General features: G+C 32.3%; 1 protein-coding gene across 1 annotated transcript in view; it reads left to right on the top strand.

Moving 5' to 3' along the window:
* Vps24 (vacuolar protein sorting 24) overlaps positions 1-26,074 on the top strand; it is a 40,256-nt gene that overhangs the window by 4,476 nt on the left and 9,706 nt on the right. The window contains exons 2-5 of the mRNA XM_075382075.1: positions 649-709; positions 917-1,096; positions 17,010-17,131; positions 22,753-22,845. Coding sequence (XP_075238190.1) covers positions 649-709; positions 917-1,096; positions 17,010-17,131; positions 22,753-22,845 — 456 coding nt within the window. The remainder of the gene's footprint in view (positions 1-648; positions 710-916; positions 1,097-17,009; positions 17,132-22,752; positions 22,846-26,074) is intronic.

Genomic DNA, 26,074 nt, shown 5'->3' with positions numbered 1-26,074 from the left:
CCTGATGTGTTATTTACTGCAATGGTTATGTATAATTATCGCCATGTTAATTAACTCTTAGCTACAGGTGAGAGTCAGCATCCATTAAGTATTACGCATTTGCTTATAAATGCATTACATGCTTACATTACTTATTTTACATGTATTACATGATTGCTGTTGTTCTAAACTAGACAAGATCAGTAGGTTATGTTACAGTTTTAGTTTAGAATAACTAATTCTTCTTTCGCAGAAACATACTCTCCCTTTAATGATTGATAAAATACCAGGTGGATATGACGGAATTTATACTTTCATTAATCGATTGGTATGGCCCAAGAATACTTTGTAGTTAGATGTTTATTGATCAAAGGAAATTATACAGACCTGTTGATAGATTGAAAGTAAAATATTGTTTAATGTTATAAAAATGATAAAACTGATTTTTTATAGTGAAATGCAGCTTTGATACAATTACTATAAAAAAATTGACATTCTATAACGAATCCTACTGGTTACCAAAGGATTACTGAAAATTGCAGTCATATCTTATTTGAGTAAAGTTTTAAAATGTAAGAAATACAAAAAAAACTTAATACTTTTGGTGGGTAGTTGCTGTAAATAAGTTGTTTGCCATAACTATTTTGCTACAGCTTTTTTTTTTTTCAGGTGAATGATTGGTGTCATAAGATAAGGAAGGAAAGCAATCAACTTGATAGGCAGATTAGAGGTGAGTTTTAAGAAAGTAAATGTAATTTCATAAGTAAAACAGTGCTAGCTTTATTAATTATAGCTTATAGATTTTTTGTTCTCATTCTGTTGCCTCTAGTCTGATGGCACACTGTAATAGATTATTTTATATTTGTATTTCACTATTTGTCATAAAATGTAAATGTTTATCTCATATATTTGTATAAAATTATTGAATGGATTCCAGCCATTCAGCGAGAAGAAGAAAAAGTTAAGCGTTCATTAAAAGAAGCAGCCAAGAAAGGTGATAAAGATGTTTGTACTATTCTTGCAAAAGAGGTCATTCGAGCTCGAAAAACTGTTAACAAAATCCATACATCAAAGGCTCACTTGAATTCAGTGCAGATGCAAATGAAAAATCAGCTATGTAAGTAATTGATTTTATGCATAAAACAATTTTCTTTTCAATTAATCCTTGAAAATTTTGTTTGCTAAATTTGAAGGGAATTCTTTGTTTACATGTACTATGTTTTTTTCTAATTAGCAAGGTATAATAATCTTTCTGTGTTTAAGAAATTTGTATATCACATTGATGTTGCTCATTGACTTTCTTGTAATGGCCGAAAGATCAGTGATATAAGGTTATAAAAAAGTAATGTGAGCTAAGAAAAATGAGACGAATAAATTAATTTTTCGTGATAGTCTTTCTAATGAATGAATATTTAGTGCTTAAAAATTATGACATAATGTGATATATAATATTACATATATATATATATATATATTGTATCCGAATGGCTGCGATGGCATGTGGCACTTACTAACCTTATGATGGCTCTGAAAAGGGCCGTTTTTGTTGTTGATTGGCTTCAACTCAAAACCTTTAATTGGTAACCTTGCAGTAGCGCTGAGAAGGGCTTTGTCATCGAATGGCTTTGACGATTTGTAATTCATAACCTTGATATGGCCTGAAAAGGGCCATTTTTTGCGTTAGCTGTGAGAAGAGCTGTTGGGTCCGGATGCTGATCTCCAGTGAAGTCAGGGAGTTGCAGCTCGTCCATTGAAGTCTGACCAGGCTTTCCCTCAGCGGCAGTTGGGTCCCCACTACAGCATGGCAATGGTGGCCCCCAGAGCCCTGCAGTGTCAGGTCGGTGCCAGTTGATCTTTGCTGGCGCAGCTGAGGCAATTCTCCCTGAGCAATCCCATGCTGGGCTGGCTTCTGCTGCTGGTAAGCTGGAGCTGGAGTGGGGAGGTATCATTCGCATCCAGCAGCTCCCTCGGTGGGTCAGCCAGGCCTGCTGCTTTGGTGGGAATGTTGGCATCCGCCAGGAGGTTCCACATTGAGCCGGCCAGGGAACTTCTGTCTTCTTCCATCTCTTCTTGGTCTTCTCCAGGTGGTGGTCAACGATGAATTGAATTCACTCTCGTGGTGCACGCTTTTTTATTAGAGCCGAGAGTGGTGGGACTGCAGCACTGCTATTGTGGGAGTACTGCATGGCAGTAGTGATGCTTGTATCAGCGTGTCCATTGTGCGCTCACATTGTTGCTACCATTATTGCCTGCCAATATTAAATTAGGCATATATGTGGTAACAATATATATATTGCTTATATATATTATAACATCACTCATTGTGAATGAATATCATAATTAACTATTTTTCTAAAATTCCTATATTAACATAACATTTTTATTTGTAATTTTTCTCTAAAGACTTTCTTTCGAATGAATAATTGGCATATTCTGTCTGATTTTATTGTTGTTTGTTGGTTTTAATTAGATTTCTTAAAACATTTTTAAGTTCGTTGGTATAAAAATATTTAAAAAAAATAATATTTACGATTAATTTGTCATCCATTTAATAATTTATATTGTAAATAACAATTAATAAGAACTATTAATAAAGAAAATTATTTTATATTCATTATTTTTATATTAAAATAAATTATTTTATATTTAAAATTGGAAGGTCTGAAAATTAAATTGGGACAAGTGTTTATAAAATTTCTTGATATAAGTGTATTGTTGTGAATAGTAATTTAAATTCTCTTGGACTCAAGATAAACATTATTAAATAATGATTAACAGAGCATTTATGTATTATAGAGTGTAACACATCTAAATAAGGAATTAAAAAAGTAATAAAATTGTAGCAAAAAGAATGGATATAATAAATATTTTATTGACGGTACAAATAAAAAAGAATTTAACAAAAAAATAAATAAATCTGCATATAAAATTAGCCCAAGAAAAACAATTAAAGGATAATAATAATAAAAAATTACCAAAACTTTCATTTTTATAAATACATAAATAGTAATGTATATAAAGTAGATAATGTATAAGGGCATTACACTGTAACTTATGTACCTATTATCATTACAAGATATGTATAGCATCATAATAATAAACAAAATATGAGTTGATTTAACTGTTGATAAATGTATGTTTAATTGGACCATTATATGCAAACATAGACAGGGAAAACATAAAGCAATTACCAATTCAAGTGAAAATTAGCTATATAAAATACGTTTTTTTAAGTAAAAAATGTTTTTTAAAAACTTTTCCATCTAAGACACTTGTAATAATTATAATCATATTTGAATATTTTTTTTAGTAGGATGCACAAGGGTCCATAAAATCACAAAAAGGTAAACAGAAAGGCAACACATATCCTTGAATAAGTTTACTTTTATATTAAAAAAATAACTTTTAAACAAATGAATAATGGAAAATTTATATTTTACTAAAAGGTATTAATATAAAAACACTTACACATGACAAAAAAAAAAATATTTAAAATTAAATTATAATGAGAAATTGCAATTTAAAGGGTAACAAAACAAAATAGTTTTTGTTTCTGTATTTAAACAGTCGTAGATCTAAGTCATCCAATTATCACAAATCTTTAAAACATGGATCCTAGCATAATTCAAGGTATCTGCGACAGCAACACAATGATATATAATGCCTTTCCTTTTTCCCAAGATTTTACACATCCTGCATTTTCCGGAGAGTTTGTCATTGAAACTGAAACCAACCGCAGACTTTATCAGGGAATGTTCTGTATTTTTTACAGATTCCACAGCGGTTCTTTCTGGTTAGCATTTATTTATCGGTGTCTGATAATTTGTAAACTTTTCTATGCGAGTATGTATATTGATATGCAAGAATGAATTTAGAACTATAGTTTGCACATATTGAAAAAAAAATTTCTTGTGCAAACGAAGGTTTTCCTTTTGCACAGGTAATATGCTAACATTTGTTTTGTCTTGTCACAGACCAAGACACATCGGTTCTGTTGAACAATAGTTAAAAGTTTTTTTTTGAGTCAGTTCTTCTGTTGGTCTAAGTGAGATAATTTGTTTTTATGTTACATAGAAATGTATAAAACATCTTACTTATAGTGTCATTAGCCAATCATCACACCATATTAAAATATAATTTCTCCTTTGCAATAGGTGTCTTCTTTCCAGTAATTGAAGTTCATATGAACTATGAAGATTATCTTTATATTCAGCCAAACTGAATAAATTTGGCTAAATATAATAATAGTCTGTATAATTGAAAAAGTTGGCCCAGTGCCCAACTTTTTATTTATTATGTTGAATACTACGGCTCATTCCATGAAATTCATATTTCTAGTAATACTTGATTATTTTTAATAAAAATCCATTTGGTTTGCAGAGTATAAATTTTTATCCCATACTTTTCTAGTTTTTATACATTGCTGAAAAATTAAGCAGCCTCTCCAAAAACCATGGCCTCATCTATTGAAACTTCATGATGTAGGTAATGGTATATTATCATCTTATTGTCAAAAATAATCCTGAATTGTTATTTCATTAGACCCTCCTCACATTTGACCTCATTAATCTGGCTCCTTGGCACAACCAACTATTGGCTGATGAATCATTAATTGAGGTCATCACTAATCATTCTACTGATTTCGTTAGGTATTTTCATTACATAACAAACTTTCTGTAGTGAACTTTTGGTTGAAATAAGATCGTTGTTAATACATTAATATGTTTTGTTGAAAACATTGCTGTTCTGTGCGAGTTTTTATGTGTCATATCTAACAAATCCAATTCAGAGTGTTGTAACTAATATTGTGTAAATATAGTATATTATATTGTATGTTTATTTTTGTTTTTTAAAAAATAAAGTGTATTGTCAAAAGGAAAGCAAAAACATGTTCTGTGCTTATTATATCAAAAATGGTAATGCTCCAAAGATTTGATAAAAGTGAGTCTTGTTTAAAAATTATCTTCAGAATTAGGAGTAGGTTTTACGACAATTAAAGACTGGAGCAGAAATAGGAAGAATATTAATTGTAGTACAATGACAGTGGAAGGGGAAAGGTTTTAAAAGACCGAAAAATGCTATTAAAACCAAAATCCGAACTGTTAAGACAGTGCTCTGTAGGTATAGGTCTGTTTACTAAGGCAAAAAATGACTCCTTTATCTGGCCCAATAGTTAAAGAAAAAGCAATTGTTATGTTTAAAAAATTAGTAGAGGAAGCTGATGAACAGTTTCGTATGAAATTTGAGAACTTGCTAAAGGAACATAAATTGACACCAGATGAATTCTATAACATTGATGAGACTGGTTTAAATTTCAAAATGCTTCTGCAAAAGACTCTAGTTTTCAAGACTGCTAATGTACCCAGAGAAAAGTTGACGAAAGACAAGATGAACCTTGTAGTTATGTAAATGGAACCCGTAAATTAACACTATTTGTAATTGGCAAATATAAGAAGCGAAAAGCATTAAAAAATTTAAACATTTTATTACCTGTTACTTGTTTATTACCATAAACAGAAGTTTGCATGGATGGAAAGTATCTTTTTAGACATAGTTTCATGACTGCTTCGTCCCTGCAGTTGAAAAACTTTAAAATCAGAAAATCTTCCTATAAATCTCATCTTGTAGACAATCATGTATCCATCCAGGAGAAAAGGAACTGAAAAAAGGAAAATCAAAGCACTGTTTTTGCCTCCTCATATAACAACACTCATACAACCTATGGACCAAGGTGTCATTGAGTGATTAAGGAAAATAATATATGAGGTAAATATGTTGGAGCAATTTTAGAAAAACAGAAAAAAGTTGCAATAATTTCCAGGCTATGAAAACTTTATTAGAGTATTAAAGATACAATTTATACAATTCCTTAAGTATGGGAAGTAATGAAAGGAGAAACTCTTGAAAAATCATGGAAAAGAGTTTGGCCAAGCATGAAGACTGAAAATACAAATGAAGACAATTCATTGTCTGAATCTATCGAAAACCCATCCGACACTAATAATGACTTGGCTACAATTTTAGACAATCCTAACAAACTGGAATATGATACAGAGATCAAAGATGCAGAAGAAAAGCTGGCTGGAGGTGACTATGATGCAGAATCAATTAATACTTTAATGACAATAAAATTATCGCATCTGTAATGGAGCAGAATGAACGTGAATGAGCACCAATGAATGATTTGTAGACAGAAAAATGGAGACATAGTGGCCAAAGCACATCAAAATGGAAATATCACAGATGTTTTTATAATTCAATTGACAAGTGTTGTTCTGTATTTCTTTTTAATTTTTATCTATTTGCACAAAAAATTTTTTACTTTTCTTAAAAACGTTTTTGTATGTAATACATTTTTTCAAAGTTTATATTAGTTATTGTGTACTTAACAATTTTTTTTTGTGTTTTAATAAAGTTTTTTGTTCCTCATATTATCCTACCTTTTTTGTTATCTGACCTAGCCCTGATCCCAACAGTAATAGAATGTCTACTGTATTTTATAAAATCATCCATTTGGTTAAGGTTTGTTTTCTTTTAAGAATTTTACTGAAATTCTTAATAAGATTAGATTAGATTAAGAATTTTACTGAAATTCTTAATCTAATAATTAAAAGAAAACAGTCTTTACTCATATAGTCTGTAAACTCTGTCCTGAATAGTGGATCTGTTTTCCAGTAATCTTGGAGCTGAGGCAACACTATAATCTCCTTATGCAAAATGAAGCCTAAACTACTCTTTAATTCACTTATTGAAAGATCTTTCCACTTATTTATTTCAGAATGTCTCTGTTTTTGAATAGTAACGAGAACGTGGTGAGCATATTTTTCCATCATTTCACAGATATTTTCATGAAAACCATCATAAAAAAAGTTTCTAAAATAATGGGGCCCTTTTTTGAAATCTAGGCTTTTTGACTTTCACAATCATGTAACTAAATAACTGGAACACTTTCATCTTCATCAATATCTATTATCATTCAGGTGATTTTAATTCATACTATTCTCTTACATAATTGCACCACTTACTTCACTACAGTATCACTTACAAAAATGTTAACAAATCAGCCAAAATAATTTTATTTCATACTTCATTATTTGAATCTGATTTAAAATAAAACCCTTCACTCATTATTTGCTATTTTTTGATAGCTTATCCTTCTCATCAGTCATATAGAATTCTGTCTAATTCATTTGAATGAGAGTACTCCATACTCACACTGACATCTTTAAACAAGCATCTATCAGCTGGAAAGGACCAGCATATTCGTCACTCAGTATTCAGAAATATAAATCAATTAAAATGATAGAGAATAAAATGAACAGCACAGATGTTAAGCACACAATTTTACACTTAAGCAAACGTAATCTTAAATTGATACCATTTGACACCACATATACAAAACAAGTATTAAACATATAGAACGTTTACTTTGAAATTAACATAAAAAACATCAAATTTAGAAAATAATATAGAATTACCAAAATACATGTGAGGGATTTTAAACTAGCAAGTTAGTATGACTGATGTTGTTGAGTGTGAAATACCTGTAATCATTATTGTATCACATAAAATTCATATATGCTTGACAGAAGAAGGTTTTATATATGTAAAACAGTGCACCATCAGTAATATTGTAATAACTGAAGATGAATTTTTAAAACCCTCAAATGCTATTATTAAGCAGGATTATCTTTATCATTTTGTTTCAGAAAGGTATTTTCAAAATACAAACTGCTAATTTATGGCATTCTTACTACAATAAACCTTACTTGATATAAATCAAACAAGATATGATTTGTTCGTGTTTTTTTTTTCTTATAGAAGTTTTGTTCACAGATAAGTGAAAAGGGGATAAGTAATTGAGTCTTCTGTGTACTAATAAATGTTGATTTTTAGATTTGAAATTCTATACCATAATGTTCATTAACAATATAAATTGTTTTATGAATTATTCTGTGTAATTTTTCCATGTATTAGTAATTTTTGTCTCTATTTTCATTGTTTTTTTTTCTAAATTAGCATTTCATGAAAAACTTGTTTTTGTTTTAATACATCTATAAGAACTGAAATTAATTAATTGTTAAATAATATATTAGCAGTGCAAATTATTTTTGGTGGAAAATGATATATCTGAATAATATACTTTCGAAAATATTAAAAATTATTTAATTTAATACATTTTTCAGTATGATGTAATGTAAATTGATATAAAAATTAATATTTTTAGAATTTGTAGTTAAAATAAATTCATTTTCATTTGAGGCTTATATTTGTGTTTAAAAATCATTACTTATTAAATTTCTTATTTAAAAATCATAATATGATATGTTTGTGGGGTATATTAAAGAAATATTGGTCAGTTTTACTTATATATATATCATCTCATAAATTTTTATTTTTTAAAACTCACTTTAAGAGATACAATTAATAATTTCTAATAATAATACATCAACCCTGCTCTCAAGTAAATACTTGAGCTGAGAACAAGAGCAATAACAAACTTAGAGTGAACAAACAAAAAATCTTTTCAAAATCATAATTTACATCTAAAACAATATTCCTTTAAATAACATTCAAACTAAAAAGGAAATAATTTATAGGAAACAAAATATAATAAATAAAATGCACACACAATATATTGTATCATATACAACTCATATACCGTATAATAAATGATACAATAAAATATCTCTCATCAATGAATAAAAACAAAAAAACGTAAATTAAATTAATTAATATACTTGGTTAAAATCACAGTCATCATCTACAGAAAAATGCTTCATATATCTTTTTAAGGAGTTAATAAATTTCCCAAATCAATGTCAAGCATTAACAATAATTGACTAGCTGCATTATATAGGCTTCTAAAGAGAATTCTTTTGGCAAGAGGTATACAAATATTACTCATCAAAGAATGTTTAATTATATAGGAATGATTGCAATAGAATTTAAATAAATGTTGATATTATAAACAAATAATAATAATACATTTTTTAGCTATAAATCTCAAGATTATCAACGTTAAACAAAAAATAAAGCAAATTACTAAGAAAAATGTATGGTTTAATCAGACAAATTTTTATTAAGGAGTTAATAGTGGCTGGAGTACATAGTCAAATGTATTCAAACCAAAATGTTTTATGAGAGTAATGCCTGGTGGACAAATGCACAATATACCATTCTAAGCTGGGTATAAGACAAAATATGCTTAAGAATTCTAGATTTGTAAAAGAGCCTCCTAACCTTATTCAAATTATTTATATGGATGTTAAACTTCAGATTGCAATCAAAATATATCCGAAATTACTTAACAAAATCAACAAAGGTTACATATTACAATTACAAATTTTCATATTAAGCTGACCTGTTAAAAAACTACTACTGTAATTGCATAATGCACAAAAACTTTTACACAACCAATCATTAACCAATTTAAAAGATAAATAAATTCAAAACATTCCCCTTAATCCCAGTATTATGCATTTTATTCAAAATAAGTAAATGATAGAATCAAAAACTTCTTGTATATCCAAAAAAACCCAATGACATGGTAACCATCATCCAGTGTTTCCAGATTCAGATTTGTAAGAATAAACAGGCATTATCAGTTCCAATGACTGATCTGAATTCAAAGTGATTTCCATTAAAAATATTTATTTTTCAAAAAATGAAGCCAATTTAAATTATTACAGTTTCCAGAATTTTAGACAAAGGCAAGGTCTCTGTAGCTATGGGTCTATACATAGTTGGTCCCTTTTGTCACCATTTATCAATATAGAATTACCATTCCTTATTTAAAAAATTTAGAGAAAATGCTTTTCACAAAACATTAGTTAAAAATATGAACAAGAGGCAAACAAATAAAAGAATTAAGCACTTTTTAGGATGTCATTAGATATCCCATAATTACAAAAGTATTATTATCCTTTAATTCATTAATTAATTTAAAAAGCGTATCAGATGTAACTGGCTGAAAAAAAAAATAGAAAAATAAGGCCTCTATAAGGGCCTACTTTCATCACAATTTGTAAAAAGATTACTATTAATAGATCTACCAACATTAACAAAAAAAAATTGAAAAAATTTGCATTACAAAAAGAATCACCTGCTCTTTCCACCCTTCACATATAATTCAAATATACTGTTTATTTTACAGGAGGAATTAGTAACTTTATTTATCAAATTCCAAATTAAATTACTATTGCCTGTAGCGTTTAAATTTTTTTAGAATAATTATTGTTTTTGGACAATCTAATCAGAGTGCAAAGTATTTACGTAGATTTTGTATTCATAAACTATGGTGATATTAAAAGGTTGTCTTTTAATTTTATTATATATTTTTTCTCTTTTCTAGTAGATGTTAAAAAACTATTAGACATCCATGACTTTAATCCAATAAAATTATGATGACTATAAGTTTAATGAAAGATGCATTTTTAATATATTTCTCCAAAACATTATGAAAATTATCCAATGCCCCATCTACATCGCAGCATTAAGTTATAGTAGTCCAACATTCATTTTCAATGTCAGCCATCAGTTTCATCTCATCAATATAAATACAACAATTTCTACCTAGATTAGAACTATCACCATTATAACATCCAGCAACAGCATTTTTTTTACAGTCTCCAATGATCCTACATTAGAAAAATAATCAGTGGTGGTCTCTAAAACATAGCCATTATGCTTTAGAGACAATTATCGGGCTGATCAATACAATAACTCTATACTCAGTGATCCCAGTAGTTCTCTTAATAAAGGATATATAAGCAAAACCAGCCATAATATTTAAAAGTTTTTAAAACATTCTCCATTAAATTATTGCTACAAAGAATGTGTACTTTAAAAAAAAAAAAAACAGTAAATTTCAAATGGGAATACAGATGAGAAAAAGTTCTAGTTCAAGGCTAGGAAATCTATAAGTAACTGTAAAGCCTATGGTACTACCACAAGAATTAAACTTAATAAATACATACTTACAACTTTGAATAATGTCCGTATTAAAAAATAAACATTGTAAATCGTAACTAATATGTTTGCATAACTTATATAATCATACCTTTGCATTTATTCTGACTTTTATCGAAAATATATTCACAATAACTCAAAATTGGATAACGCAGTGATTCATCCATGTCTCATCAAAAATTACAATGTCAAAATAAATTTAATATCTTCTAACAAAATAAGTAACTATTATAAATGGCAATTTATCGTTTTAAGATTACAACAAATAAATTTCATATCATCCAACCTAAAGAAAGAGCAATTATCTTTAATCTAGATAGTCTCAATGTTAAAATTATCAACATCTAGTATTTAATGGAACATTAAAACATAAAAGTAAACCAATGAAATAATAAAAATTGAATTAACAAATGTATTTTAAAGCTGTCAGTCAAACACTATCAAATATTCTGTAAACTCTGTCGTTATCATCTCTTCTGATCTAAATTCTTTCACTATTAGCCCAGCAATATTTGAAATTATTTTTCGCAAAAACCTTATATTCAAACAGCAAAGTTTTATAATAACAAGTTAAATGATTAAAAAAAAAAATTATACTGTTTAGTAGTATTTCTATTAATATTGGTCATCAAGAAATTACCTTTTTCTTTCTGTATTTAAATATAGGCAATCGCTCTTTAGTAAATCTAGAAAAAACTATGATAGGAGGTTTATCCTTATTTTTAGTAGGACTTATTCTATTAGCAGTGTTAATGATCCATTAATGCCACTGGAAATATTTAAACATTTAGCAGTATCCTTCAGTATATATGAGATGTGTTCGTTTTTAGATAATGGAATCCCATGAATTTCTAGATTATTTGAACAGCTATATTGCTGGAGCTCCAGAACCTGTGTTTCACATTCTAGTTTTACCTTTTTATCTCGCAATACTCATTCTGAAATTTATTTATCTTTACAATAAATTAATCAATTTTAAGAGAAAAAAGATCAGCAGACTTACAAAGCTTACTAATACCATGGTTAAAAATTTTAACCTTTTTTTCAGTTTTTTGAATATTTTTTCTAATTTTTCCATTTAGTCTGTACTAAAATTACTTACCACTATAAAAGTTAATTAGGAGTTAGCAATTTCTGATCTTTTCCGTATAACTTCAGAAATAACTGCATTATTACTTTCAAAGAGAATAAAAGAGAATGGGCTGATATTTTGAGGAAGATTATTCATAAGTATTAAGAGAGGATAGAGGACATTTCTGTTCTTTTTTCTTTTGATTCCTAGCTGACATTTGGATTGGATCAATTCCTAAGCTTGTACACTGCTTTGGGTGCCAATAGTTGTCTGATTTCACTAACAAGGTGCTTCCATGCATGATATCCATGATCGTTGTCGTGGCTTCATTAAAGTTTAACCTGTGGTTTTTTTATATAGGATGGGCGATATTGATGGGATATATTTATATTTTGAATACTGTGAGCAGTAACAGTCACTCATGTTTTTCATATAACTTAACAGGAAGTTTAAGAATGGGAGTTACTGATGCATGTTTCTTTTATTGTGGCAGGGAATCATTGTGTTGTGGACCGCCATTGAAATTTTGTGCATTGTGGAGGCGTTCTTCAGTAGGGAAAGCTCCATCACACCACAATGGCATTTAAAACAGCAATTTAAGAAACGGGTAGCACCATTCTGAAAGCTCATACAGCATGCTGTTCACAACTTCTGTGAGACCACAAATGCGAACAAAAAACGGTCCCCTTAGAGACCTCGATCGTTGCATAGTACAATAAACATTGAACGTGTGTCCGGTGCCATGGACCACAGATTAAAGAAGTCAACTTGGCAGTTTTGTCATCCAGTGCATATTTCATGTACCAGTGTGCGGTGAATCCTTAAAAAGGACTTACAAAAATGTATTCGTACAAGTTACAGGTGGTTCATAAATTGTTTAACGAAGATAAGGCTCAACGAACCATATTCTTTGATCGGCTAATCAGCAAAGGTGATGACTTTGTGCAATACCTTATCATGTCTGACCTGACGAAGCGTATTTCCACCTCAGTGGTTATGTCAATACAAAACTATCGATTTTGGGCTAGACAAAATCTGCAACTGTTGCATGAAACAACAGTGTCAAGGTTACTGAGTGGTGTGCACTGAGTCATGCCTGTGTGATAGGTTCTAGTTTCTTTGAGATAAACCATAATGACACCAACACTGTCACCGCTGAGCGGTACTACACAATTTTATGAACATTTTTCATTCCCGAAATGAGATGGCTTCATCTAAGGGACATGTGGATGCAGCAGGCTGGTGCCACCACTCATACTGCAGTAGTGTCAATGACAACTTCTCAACGACATTCCCAGGACGCCTCATCTCCAGATTTGGTGATATCCATTGGCCATCCAGATCCCCTGATCTAACTCCACCGCACTATTTCATGTGGGGGTTACATCACAATGCCCACTGCCATCAATGAATTGAAGGACAGCATACAGAGGGAGATAGCAGCCATCCCTGCGAAACCTTATGGCAAATTATGGTGAACATGATTTTTAGGGTTAAAGAATGTTCTCATCAAGGTGGTGCCCATAAGGGATGTAATTTCCAAACACTGAATACAGTGCAAAACTCACATCCTTTGGCAATGTATTCCACATAGTTGGTAATAAATGTTTTTTCAACATGCTCCATAAATGCATTTTAAATGTGTCCTATTAATATGGCCCACTCTGTAACATCATTAATCTGCTTGAACCATGTTTTCTTTGGAGCTGTTCGTTGGACTCTCCAATGGGTGGGTCGTTCATACCAAAGGAGTATGGTAGTCAGTTTCCACTCATTCTGCAGACATGGGCAAACCATCGCAGTCTTTGTTTTTGAATCTGTCCCTTGATTACTGGCTGTTGTTTGCAGTGATGGCAACTATCCTCATTTCGGATGTGATCGCGAAGTGAGACTCTGATGATCTGGCATAGGTGTCGCATTTGGAACAGTTAAGTTTGCTCAGGTCTGTCTTAAGTAGTGTCCACGTTTCTGCTCCATACAATAAAATTAGCAGGACCAGGGTTCAGAAAAGATGAACTTGGGTCTTCAGCAAAATGTTGCTTTGTTTCCACAAGCACCACTTCAGGGAAGCTAATGCGGCAGTTGCTTGACTAATTTGACTGTGGATTTTTGCTGTAGTAGCTACTTTCTTCTCCTAGACCAGTGAGCTCAAATATTTGAATTCTGGCACTTGTTCAATTTGCACACCATCCAGTTGGATGATGGCGCGTGAGCCTTGTGTTGTTAGTACATGTGTCTTATCCACATTTATTTTTAGGGTATAAGATGGGCAGTGCGAGAGATATAGAGAATATCAGTTGCCTCAGCATGTTGGTGAATGTGCCACTGTCATCAGCAAACATCAAATCAGAAAACTATACTCTCCAAATTGAATTCCTCTGTGCCGTGGAAAACTTGTTGCAACTGGATTTCGCTATGTAAGTTGATGTTTCTGAGGATGCTGGAACTGGCTGTTTCCAGCAGTTAGGTTACTGGTGTTGACAAAGAACAGGAGACGCAGTCCATTGTCTTTGATAACTCCATATCCAAAGTGACTCATTGCTCATTCCCAACTATTTCTATCAGCACCTGTATGAGCATTGAAGTCGCTGGCCAGAAGGATCACATCAGGCTGTGGGATGGAATCCAATGAATGTTGGAGCTGAGTGTAAAAATTGTCCTTGGCTGGCTGAGTGTGGGATGGTTTCAGTTGGTGCATAGATGGCAAACACGTGGGTATTGATGGTAGGAATTCCCAGAAGATCAGATATTGGCTGAAATGCGATAATGCTCTGGACCGCAGGTTTGGCCACTATGAATCCAATGCCAGCCTCTTGTTTTGTTCTGCCTAAGTAGAAAAGTATCATCTGGTTATGGTGACATTGTCTGGACAATGATCTCTTTTTGGCCAACTTGGTGCCCAGTTCATGCTTTCCACATAGCAAAGCGAATCCTGTTTGGTATGACCGCCTTGGACTTGAATTGGGGGTGGCCAGTAGCCCATTTCTCACCAGCATCCTGGCTCCACAATACTGGCACATCAACTGCCCCAGATGAGGTAGCATGAATCATATTGCTTGAGTTTGTAACTTCCATTGGTGTGTACCTGGTTTTCCTTGGTTTCTTGGTTCTGGTCGCCAGTATAAGACCATAAAGTTCTTTCCAACAAACTGATTTGATTTTTTAAATGAATATGTAGGTCTATTCCCTTTATTCTTTCTTTTTCTGCTTTTTATAAAGTTGCAATTTTTTTTTTTTATTCAACATGGTTAATTAATTTTATTTTTGGATTGAATTTTTTGCGTGTTTTTTAAGTTGTTTTAGGCCTATCCTGGTGAGTGTTCTTTCAAAACACTTCTATTTAATAGAAAATTTCTATTGTGGACTCGCATATAATTTCTTTGTTTGACAGTCATTGATTTTTTTTTTTTGAACTAGTACATACACTGTCATATTTGTTAATGCTGTGGATATGAAGCCTAGACTCATAACAGCTTACCCTGTGCAAAAGTGTAATTGTAATGCAGCTGCTATCTGACAGAGGATGTGTAAATTAAAAATTAATTGTTGTCTAAATAATTAAAATATTATTGAGTGCTGTAAAATTAAACTATATTTTTTCTATGAACCCCAGAGTTTTTTTTTTGGACAATGCACATGTCCAATACATACATACAAAAATACCCAGTACGTCTGTATTGTTGCCACATGCTTTGGTTCATATTGGTGGGCAGGACACTAGCAGGTAAGATGTCAGGGGGAGCTACAGAGTTCACATAGCACCTACACACATGCTCCCATCACCAAGTTAGCTGAGTGCACAGCACCCTACCACGGTGACACAGAACCCACCACTTATGGTGGCTATATAAGCAGTGACTCAGAAAGGGGAAAGCATTCGCCTTTGGACCACCACCAAGAAAATAAGAAGCTTGAAGAAGAACTAAGAAGTCCCCTGATCGGTCCAACGTGGGACCTTCCTGCAGTTGCCTACACCCCTACTGGAGCAACAGGCCAAGCCGGTCCACCTAGGGAGCTGCTAGATGTGGACACCACATTTCCACCCCAGCCTGTTGGACTTCAAGCGCTTTGGGCGGTGGCCCACCAACAGGCCTACCAGCAGGAGCCAGCTCAAAGTAGGATCATTAGGATCATCTGCGAGAGGGCCACATTCCCGCTGGTGCAGTGTCAAGGCCAGCCTAGCACGAAGCCTGCTAACACCAGGAGATGTAGCTTGTGAAGATGGAGTTGGATGAATGCCGCTCTGTGAAAATGGCCTTGGGTGTGCCAGGAGAAGTCGACTAACACTGCAGTGTTCTGGGGGGGGGGGTCACCATTGTCATGCTATAGTCAGGACCCAAGTGATGCTGAGGGGAAGCTCAGTCAAATCCAATGAACGAACTGCAACTCCCTGACTACTACCTGTTAGGCTGAGATCTGCAACTGGACTCAACAGCTCTTTTCAGTGCTACCTGATCAAACTTACAAGTGGTCCTTTTCAGGCAACCACTACAGAGCCCCAAACAGCCATTTTCATGGCTACCAGGTCATTCATAAGGTTGCACATGCTGTCAGATCAATCCGGTGACAAATATATTTTATGATGAATATAAAGATTTAAATGGAGGACTGACTACACCATCAGATATAATATTTAATTATCTTAAATAAACTTTAAAAAAAATTAATAAGTATAAAATGCATTAATATTGTAAAATTGATAAATTTTAAAGGTACATATTTGTGTACCTATTATTTAATGGTGTATTTAATTCACATTTAAATCTATTTTTTCATAAAATTCTATTATTGCTTTATATAATAATCAAATTCCTTATTGAAATTCTCAGTACTGAAATTGATCTAAGGATTAAAAGGGTACCTTTCATTTGGTGAGGTGCTTGTTTAATTATTGTTTTGGTGGTTGATAATCAATAATGTGTTTTCGTACATATATTCTAATTTGAAAATACTTTTAATTTTCTATATTTTTTTTTTTTTTTGTTAGCTACGTTGAGGGTAGCTGGTTCACTACAAAAATCTACAGAAGTAATGCAAGCAATGCAGAGACTTATAAGAGTACCTGAAGTAGCAGCAACTATGCGCGAAATGTCTAAAGAAATGATGAAAGTAAGCATTAAGTTTATTCTTCCTCTTTTCATTTTAAGTATAAAAAATTGGTTAAAACAGTTAACCATAAAATGAAATGCATATTTGTTTCTTATTAAAGTTCGTGCAGTAAGAACTGTGGGATTTTTGTACTAAATTGTGCTGTACAGATTCTGACTGCTGTACTGTCAAAACTAAATTAAAAAAGTTAATCTTTCATACCAATTGAGAAACTATTACAATCCACACGTAGACCCTTAGACTTAAACTTTAATTTTTGATGAATAATAAAATGACGATCATTTGTTTTTAATATATAATTCAATTTTGGTAGTTTTAATCATAATTAATATTCCTCTTGAAGATGGCAGAATAGCCGAAAGCACTTGAGGAAATTAAACTGGAATTGGAAAGCTGTTTTTAAAATTATATATAATAAAAAAGTTAAATATTTTGGAATTGAAAAATTATACTAATATCTCAGTATATAATAATCTTATCACTTTAGATATGTAACATTTTATTTAGATGGGTAACTATAAAAAAGTGATTCCAAATGGCATGGAAATCTCTCGGGAGATGATTCTATAGCCAAAAATAAGAAAAAAGTGATTTATACACAAAGAATTTTAGTATAGTTTAATTTCACAGAGGGAGCAGAAAGCAGGACTAAATGTTTCAGCAGCCATACAAAACGCTTTCCTAAATCGCCAGCACTTCGTCGCTATCTTCTTCGATATAAAAAAGGCATATGACACAGCCTGGCGACGTGGTATTCTTAACACTCTCAAAGAATGGGGAATGAAGGGCAATATGCTTGCTTTTATCCGGGGATTCTTAAATCACCGAACGGCTCGTGTTCGTGTGGATGATTCGCTCTCAGATAGTGTCATCTTGGAGAATGGAGTGCCCCAAGGGTAGTGTATTAAGTGCCACCTTATTTTCTGTAGCCATAAACGGTATTACCAAATGTGTGCAGACTCCTGTCTCATGTTCTTTATTTGCTGACGATTTTGCTATTTACATTGCAAGCCGTTCAACACCTACAGCAGAGAGACTACTGCAGAACACTATATCTCACCTTGAAGCTTGGTCCAGGATTACTGATTTCACATTTTCATCTGAAAAAACAAAGTGTGCAGTTTTTTTTCGGCTACGAAACCCTTCTATTCCGCAAGTTTTTCTGAACGGAGAGACTATTACTATTTCTACCTACGTCAAGTTTTTAAGTTTATTTTTTGATAGCCGACTTACTTGGATCAAACATATAAAAGAATTCAAAACAAAATGTTCCAAACTTCTAGATATGATGCGAGTCACCAACTGGGGATCCGATAGGTCATGTATGATACGTTTTTACTATTCCTTTGTTCGCTCCCGTTTAGATTATGGTTGTGTCGCCTACTCTTCAGCTCGTCAAACCGTGCTTAAAATGCTGGATAGTGTACATCATGCTTTCCTTCGGCTTGCCACAGGTGCGTTTAGATCAAGTCCTGTCGCAAGCTTACTTGTAGACTGTGGTGAACCATCACTTTGGGATAGACGAGACCAGCTTTTATTATCTTATTTTGCTCGTCTCAGAGGACAGCCAAATCATCCGGTTCTTGAGTCAGTCTTTAGAAATCCTAATCTAGGAAAGTATGAGGACCATCCGCATCGTACTGCACCTGTAGGTGTCCGTATCCAGCGTCTGCTGCAGCATATAAACGTTGACACACCGTCATTCTTTCCTACCTATCCTTGCTCATATCCTCCATGGAGAATAAACCTTATAAATTTTACTTTTGACCTTATGACATACAATAAACAATCAACACTACCTATTGTCTTCCAGCAAATGTTTCAGTGTGTTCTCTCAAAGATGAAACCAGACGCGGTTGTATACACTGATGGATCGAAACAAAACGATACCGTTGGCTGTGCATTTGTTGTCAGTGAAAGAACTTATATGTTTGGTTTACTCGGTATTACGAGTGTGTTTACCGCTGAACTATACGCTACAAATAAGGCTCTAAACATCATTAACCCTAAATATAGAAAAATTCTTATTTGCAGTGACTCGTGTAGTGCTCTCCAAGCCTTAAAAAACTTTTATTCCACACATCCTATCGTCATTGAAATTTACAACGCAATCGCTGAGTTTAATAATCGCAACACAGAAGTAAGTTTTTGCTGGGTCCCAAGCCACGTAGGGATTTTAGGTAATGAACATGCAGATTCCGCTGCCAAAGAAGCATGTAATCAGCCTCCTTTCACCACCCGAATTGCTACCTCTGATTTTATTAATTATGTAAAACAATCACTAAGAGCAAAGTGGCAAGGTGACTGGACGGCTACTGTAGATAATAAACTCCGGCACTTTAAAAATTCTGTGTTGCCATGGGACTCATGTAGAAAATCTCGGCGTGAGGAAGTAGTCCTCTGTCAGTTACAGATAGGACACACCAGGGTCACACACGGGCACCTGATGACAAGAGAACAAGCACCCCTATGCACACGATGCAACTGCCGCATGACTGTGCACCACATACTCGTGGACTGCATATGTTATGTGGCGTTGCGTCGTAAGTTTAAATTTCCCAGAAACATCCGTGGTGTCTTGAGACACACGAAGTTTTAAACGAAGTTTTAACGACAATGAAGTTTTAAACTGGATGTTCCTTTTTCTGCGTAGTGTAGGATTAACCCAAAAAATTTAACATTGTCGGGTATATAACTTATTCTAGAAAAGTTTTTAATAGATTTGATTTTGTTAACCGAGGAGAGAGCCTTTTAAATCCCTATCCGAATCTGTTAAATTTTATTTTTTATATAGTTTTTTTTATTAATTACTTTAGCTTTTATGTTTTAATGACTCAGTCTGTGCTATTAGTTTTAAGATTCTAGTGATATTAGTTTTAAATTTTATTTTTTTAACTTAGTTTTAAGTTTTATTTAATTTCTTTATTTTAGTTTTAACCTAGTTCTATGTTTTATGTTTGTTGCTTATTTTTTTAAACTTTTTTGTATCATTTTTGTGCTCTTGTTATCCGAGAATGGGCCTTTTACACCCATCTCGGACTTTGTTTAATTGTTTTGCTTTTATTTTTTATTTTTATTTTAAGTTTTAGTTTTACGTACTAGTTTTAATTACTTTTATTTATTTTTTTCATAAAAAAAAAAAATAAATAAATATTTCAGGAGCTAAAACTTGCTAACGAATGATTTTTTGATATTTGTTTATATGAACTTTGTTTCTTATTTTTGGCTATAGAATCATCTCTCAAGAGATTGCCATACAATTTGGGACCTGTATGTATTTATATATATATATATATATTGAACCCCACTGTGGTCTTCCACCAAGTAGATAAACAGCAACTGAACTAATAATAAACACTTTATAATGGTAATTCTATTACCATTAGTTTTATTAACAGAATAATTTGATTTTAGTTTTATTACCATTATATTTTATGAAAGTATACTGCTCAGTTGCAGAAGCAACAGAAGTTTGGTAATCATAGCTTTTGGAAGTCAGGATTTAGTTTGACCATTGCCCCATTCCATGAAGCTCCTCTTGAACTGTGCACTCTTAATTTTGCACCCTATGAACGTTTTTCTGTTTCACCATTAATTTCAAGATTTGCAGGGACAGATTGAAATGCATAGTGCATAGTTGAAGAGTGAGTTTTATAATTGTATTGCTTCAACTGAACAAAACTGAAGAGTCTTCATTGTTATTTGAAAGTGAGGAAACTATTTTTCAGAAGCGTATGTAAATCTTCTATGTATTCTGAATTATTCATAAATTTTAGGTTTTCTGTCCGAAGTGTTTGTAATAGTAACTTATTAAATTTTGCCAAAAAAATCATTTTTATGTCAATAGGAATGTAACGTCATGTCCATAAGATGTTAACGACTATTATTATTGACGTATAAATTATTTTTTTATTTCTGGATGATCGACTATTATGAACATAACAATTTTAATTAAAAATATAATTATACATAGAGAAGTTACACATATAAATTTTGAATTAGCATCTTCTAAGAAATCCCTGATGATGGAGTTGTGACTCTAAAAGTACTAGGACATATATCCAGGGTGTTACATAATGTTCTTAGGAGTTACAAAAATTCAGTACAAAAAGGTATTTCACTTACCTAAATGAAAAATGTACAAGGTTATGCAGGGACTCAAACAGTTTTTGTTAAAATTTATAAATGTTCAATATGTGCTCCTCTGGTGACACGGCACACATCAACACGAAAGTCTAGGTCTTGCCAAACTCGTTCTAACATGTCATTTTCGATAGAGTTGATTGCGTTGATTATGCGATCCTTTAGCTCAGCGATATTGTGTGGCATTGGTGGGATAAACACTATTTCTTTCACTTAACCTCTGAGAAAGAAATCACATGGTGTAAGGTCTGGTGATCTTGGTGGCCACAGCATAATGTGTTTATCTTCTTCAGACGCACGTCCTATCCAGCGCCGAGGTAATGTTGTGTTAAGGTACTGTCGAATCTCATTATGAAAATGGGCAGGACAACCATCTTGCTGCAAAATGAAGTCATTGAGTACCTGTGGCATAAGCCAAAACTGTAACATATCCAGGTATATCATGTCGGTTACTGTCTTTTCCATAAAAAAGAACGGCCCATATACTGCCTCACGAGAGATCGCACAAAAACGTTTACTTTCGGAGAATCCCAAATATGTTCCACATAAACGTGTGGGTTTTCAGTTCCCCAAATTCACACGTTATGACTCTTTACTTTGCCGCTAATATGGAAAGTAGCTTCATCGCTGAAAATTATCTAGAAAACATTCATCTAACAACATCTTTTCCTGTAACTGTAAACAAAAATCGAGCCTATGTGTTTTATCTCCATCAGAAAGACGCTGGATTAATTGAAGATGGTACGGTTTGCATAATAGATGTTTATGGAGAACTCTCCACACTGTTTTTTTAGGAATTCCTAATTCTCTGCCTGCAGTCGCAGTCGATTTTGACGCGCAGCGAATGAAACTTGCACACACACGTTCGACATTGACTTCTGAGGTTGATGGATGACCAGTTGATTTTTGCTTGCACAAGCAATCAGTTTCACTGAGTTGTTTATACCATGTACGAATTGAATTGTTACTTGGTGGCTCCTTATGAAATTTCAACTGAAACGCACGTTTCTACTAATTTTAGAAATAGACCCTTAATTCTTTTTGTATGCCTTTACTACTAACATTATTATTAAAAAAAAACAAATAACAGTAGTACTTTTTAATTATAAACTTTTCATGATATGTGTGATTTTTGGTATTTTAAATGGGAGTTTGGCCATTGGTGTCTGCATTCTTACTTAACCTCTTTTCACTCTTATAATGTTTCTCCCTGAAACATTGAGGGTTTATCAGGTCACAAGAGCATGTCAAAACATTTTCATTCTTGAACTTGCTATTCTGTCATCTAAGTTCTATTTTAACATTTTTTTATTAAGTGTGATGTAAATGATGGTTAGGAGAAATGAATCGTTATCTTAGTAAGATAAAATCAATGTAAATAAGAAATATAGTGAATGGGTTAGTTGTTTTGGGAAATCAATTGTCCAGCTTGATTATGCTATATTTGACTACATCCATTATTGTTTGGTAAATTTTAGGCTGGTATTATTGAAGAAATGTTGGAAGATACAATGAGCTCTATAGAAGATCCTGAGGAAATGGAAGAAGAAGCACAGGAGGAAGTTGACAAGGTACTTACGTTTTAAGTTTGTGAAATAATGTAAACTATACTGATTTCAGTTCTTCTTTTGCCCATGGTATTTATTAAATGTTTTTTAATTGAATTTTGCCATTTATTATTTATATTTATTGTTTTGCTATTTATATTTATTAATGTGAGTAATTAAATCTGATGTATCCAGTGCCTTTGTCCATCTAAGAATGTAGAAGGATCTTAAATAAATTTTGCCTAGTATAATTAGATTAAATTTTTGTCCAACAAATTTTCTAAAACTTCTGATATGTTTCAGAATCTTCTTCTTCTGAAATTATACCTCTACTTTAAGAGTAACCATTCTTAAGGTAGAGGTTTGATTTAACCTGTAAAACAATTTACTCTGAAATTTAATCGCTCACTGCAACTTTTAATTTGTTGATAGATCATCTGAAAATTACCAATACTCAGAAAATAGTAATCAAATATGAAATGGTGAAGCTTGAAGCTAACTAAAATTTAGCAAAGATTAAGAAAAAAAATTAGAAATTAAAGAAGTTGAGAGATATTTTTTTATATCTTCTACATATGTTTTAAGCTGAATAAACATAATTAGAAAAAAGGATTTTCTTTGCATTTCCTTTTATACTTTTTTAGAATTTAATTGCACTCATCAGAGCAAAATTGATTGGAAATAAAATGAGTCTTCTGTCAGTTATTTAGCGATATTGTAAATAAAGGTTAAGTATGAGGGGTATTTTTTAAGTAAGATCCGATTGGCTGTAGCTATGTAAATTTAGCATGGTTGTCCCCAGCTCCTGGAACGACTTGCACAAATGCAGATACCATTTGCAGTTGTAGCGTCACTGTGTACAGTTTATATTGTGAAGTTGAAATTTTCAAATAATTGAGTGGCTTGCCGAATGTGAAGTACAATCTAACATTTCGATTTTTGACTGCAAGGAACATGTCAGCAGTGGACATTCATTGACAGATAAGTGAGGTTTACAGGCCTAATTCAATGAGTGACAGCAAATTGTATAAATGCCATTAAGACTATTCAAGGAGGGGTGGGACAATGTCCCACCCCTCATGATCATGATGAATCATGATCGGGTCAACCTTCTGTAATCACAGACAATTTGGTGCACGAAGTTGATACAAAAATTTGTAAAGACCAGCGATTCATGATTTCCACATTGTCACTGATATTCCCACAAGTTTCAACTTCAGTACTACACAAAATCATTTCTGAAATCTTGCAGTTCAGAAAACTGTGCTTGCATTGTGTTCCCAGGCTCTTTTCTGAAGTAAGCAACCAAAAAAGGAGAATGTCTAGTGTTTTAACATTTTTGACCCAGTACAATGAGGAAGGAGATGAACTTTTGGACCACATTGTCACAGGGGATGAGATATGGGTTTCTTACATCACTAGCATCAAAGCGGCAGTCAATGGAATGGCAACACATAACATCTCCAGTCAAAGTGAAAGATAAATAGACAATGTCAATACAGATGATTATGGCAATTGTGTTTTAGAGTAGACATGTCTGTATATGTCTGTAGAGAATGACACCAATCGCAGATAACAATAAGAGATGCTGGGCTCTCAACAAATTATTCCTATAACATTTGATGAGCCCAGAGAGGTGGTGCAGCATACAGCATAACATAACAAATATGGATATACAAATTTACATATTTTTGGTTGATTTCTCCAGATTGAACAGATCGATTTGGTATGATGATTTCATACCAATTGGATCTATGATGGTATGATTTATGGGGCATTGATGCCATTTAATTTTGGTCACGATTAGTCAAGGGATCCGGGAGATAGTGATTTTTATGTCCCAGATGTCAAAATTTTAATATAGGTTAGGTAAATATTTTTATATATTTAATGCTTCTTAGTACTTTGTGATAGTGTTTGATCCTATTTAAACCTACCTAAAAGAGGTGGAGGAAAAACCCCTTTTTTGTCATGTCTGGACTAAATTCCAATTCTGTGATAATTAGTAGATGATTTCATTACATCAGTTATTGCTTTATGTATTTGAGATATTTTATTCAGGAGCAGGGTATAATAAGCCTAATTGTTTTGCTTTTTTGCATCAAGGATAAATTTCATTTTATACAGATCAGACTTTATACGTTAATGTATATATGTACTTTTTATATATATTAACCCACCGGGTTGGTCTAGTGATGAACACATCTTCCCAAAATAGCTGATTTGGAAGATTTCCAGCATTCCTAGTAAAGGCAGTTGTTTTTATATGGATTTGAATATTAGATCGTGGATACAGATGTTCTTTGGTAGTTGGGATTCAATTAACCACATATCTTAGGAGTGGTCAAACTGAGACTGTACAAGACTACACTTCATGTATACTCATACATATCATCCTCATTCATCTTCTGCAGTAATACCTGAATGGTAATTCCTGGAGGCTAAACAGGAAAAGAGAGAGGTCAGACTTTGTACAAATCTTTTTATGAAATTTTAACAGTGACTTCTGAATATAGGTCATTAACAACATTTAATTTTGGTTACAATTGGTCAATGGAGTGGGATGATATGGTCACCAGTGCATCATATCTCAAAATTTTACTCAAAGTAAAATAACCTTTTTCCAAAATTCTTTATTTGGATACTTATATCCTATAATAATGTACCATTACATTCTTATAATGTAACATTTCATTTTCCTGCCAAATAGTAACCAATCAAGGGTGAAGCTAGAGTTGCATAACTTTCACAGTAAAGCTGGTTTAAGTTATTCTGTCCTTTGCCGACTTCTTTTTTTAAAGCAATAATACGTTTTTACTGTATTTTTAAGTCTAAGAATAAATTATTTATCTAAATGAATGAGCTATTAAACAGAAAAAATAATGGCAATAATGTTTTTTTTTTTAATATCTTTGTACAAAAAATTCATATTAAACTTTATTTTTGATTGTATATAAAATAGTAAAACCAAATGATAATAATTATTAGTTTTGGGAAATAAATTTTTTAAATTATTGACAGATGGTTAGTAATCACTGTAATGAATCTAGAACATATAATCACTCCAGAAATAATTATAGAAATTGGATAGGATAATAAAAAAATAGAGAAAGGATGGATTTTTTACAAGATGAAAGTATTTTAAATTAATTTAATTAAGTGCAGAAATTAAAAATTGATCATTGTACTGTAACTGTAGTCAAATAAGAACCTAGAAAAATAAACAAGAACCTAGCAACTTACCTGCCCCATT

Source organism: Lycorma delicatula, chromosome 1 (genome assembly GCF_047948215.1).
Source record: "Lycorma delicatula isolate Av1 chromosome 1, ASM4794821v1, whole genome shotgun sequence".
NCBI lineage: Eukaryota > Metazoa > Arthropoda > Insecta > Hemiptera > Fulgoridae > Lycorma > Lycorma delicatula.
Note: the sequence above shows the minus strand (reverse complement) of the source record. Positions and strands in the feature narration are given on the sequence as shown.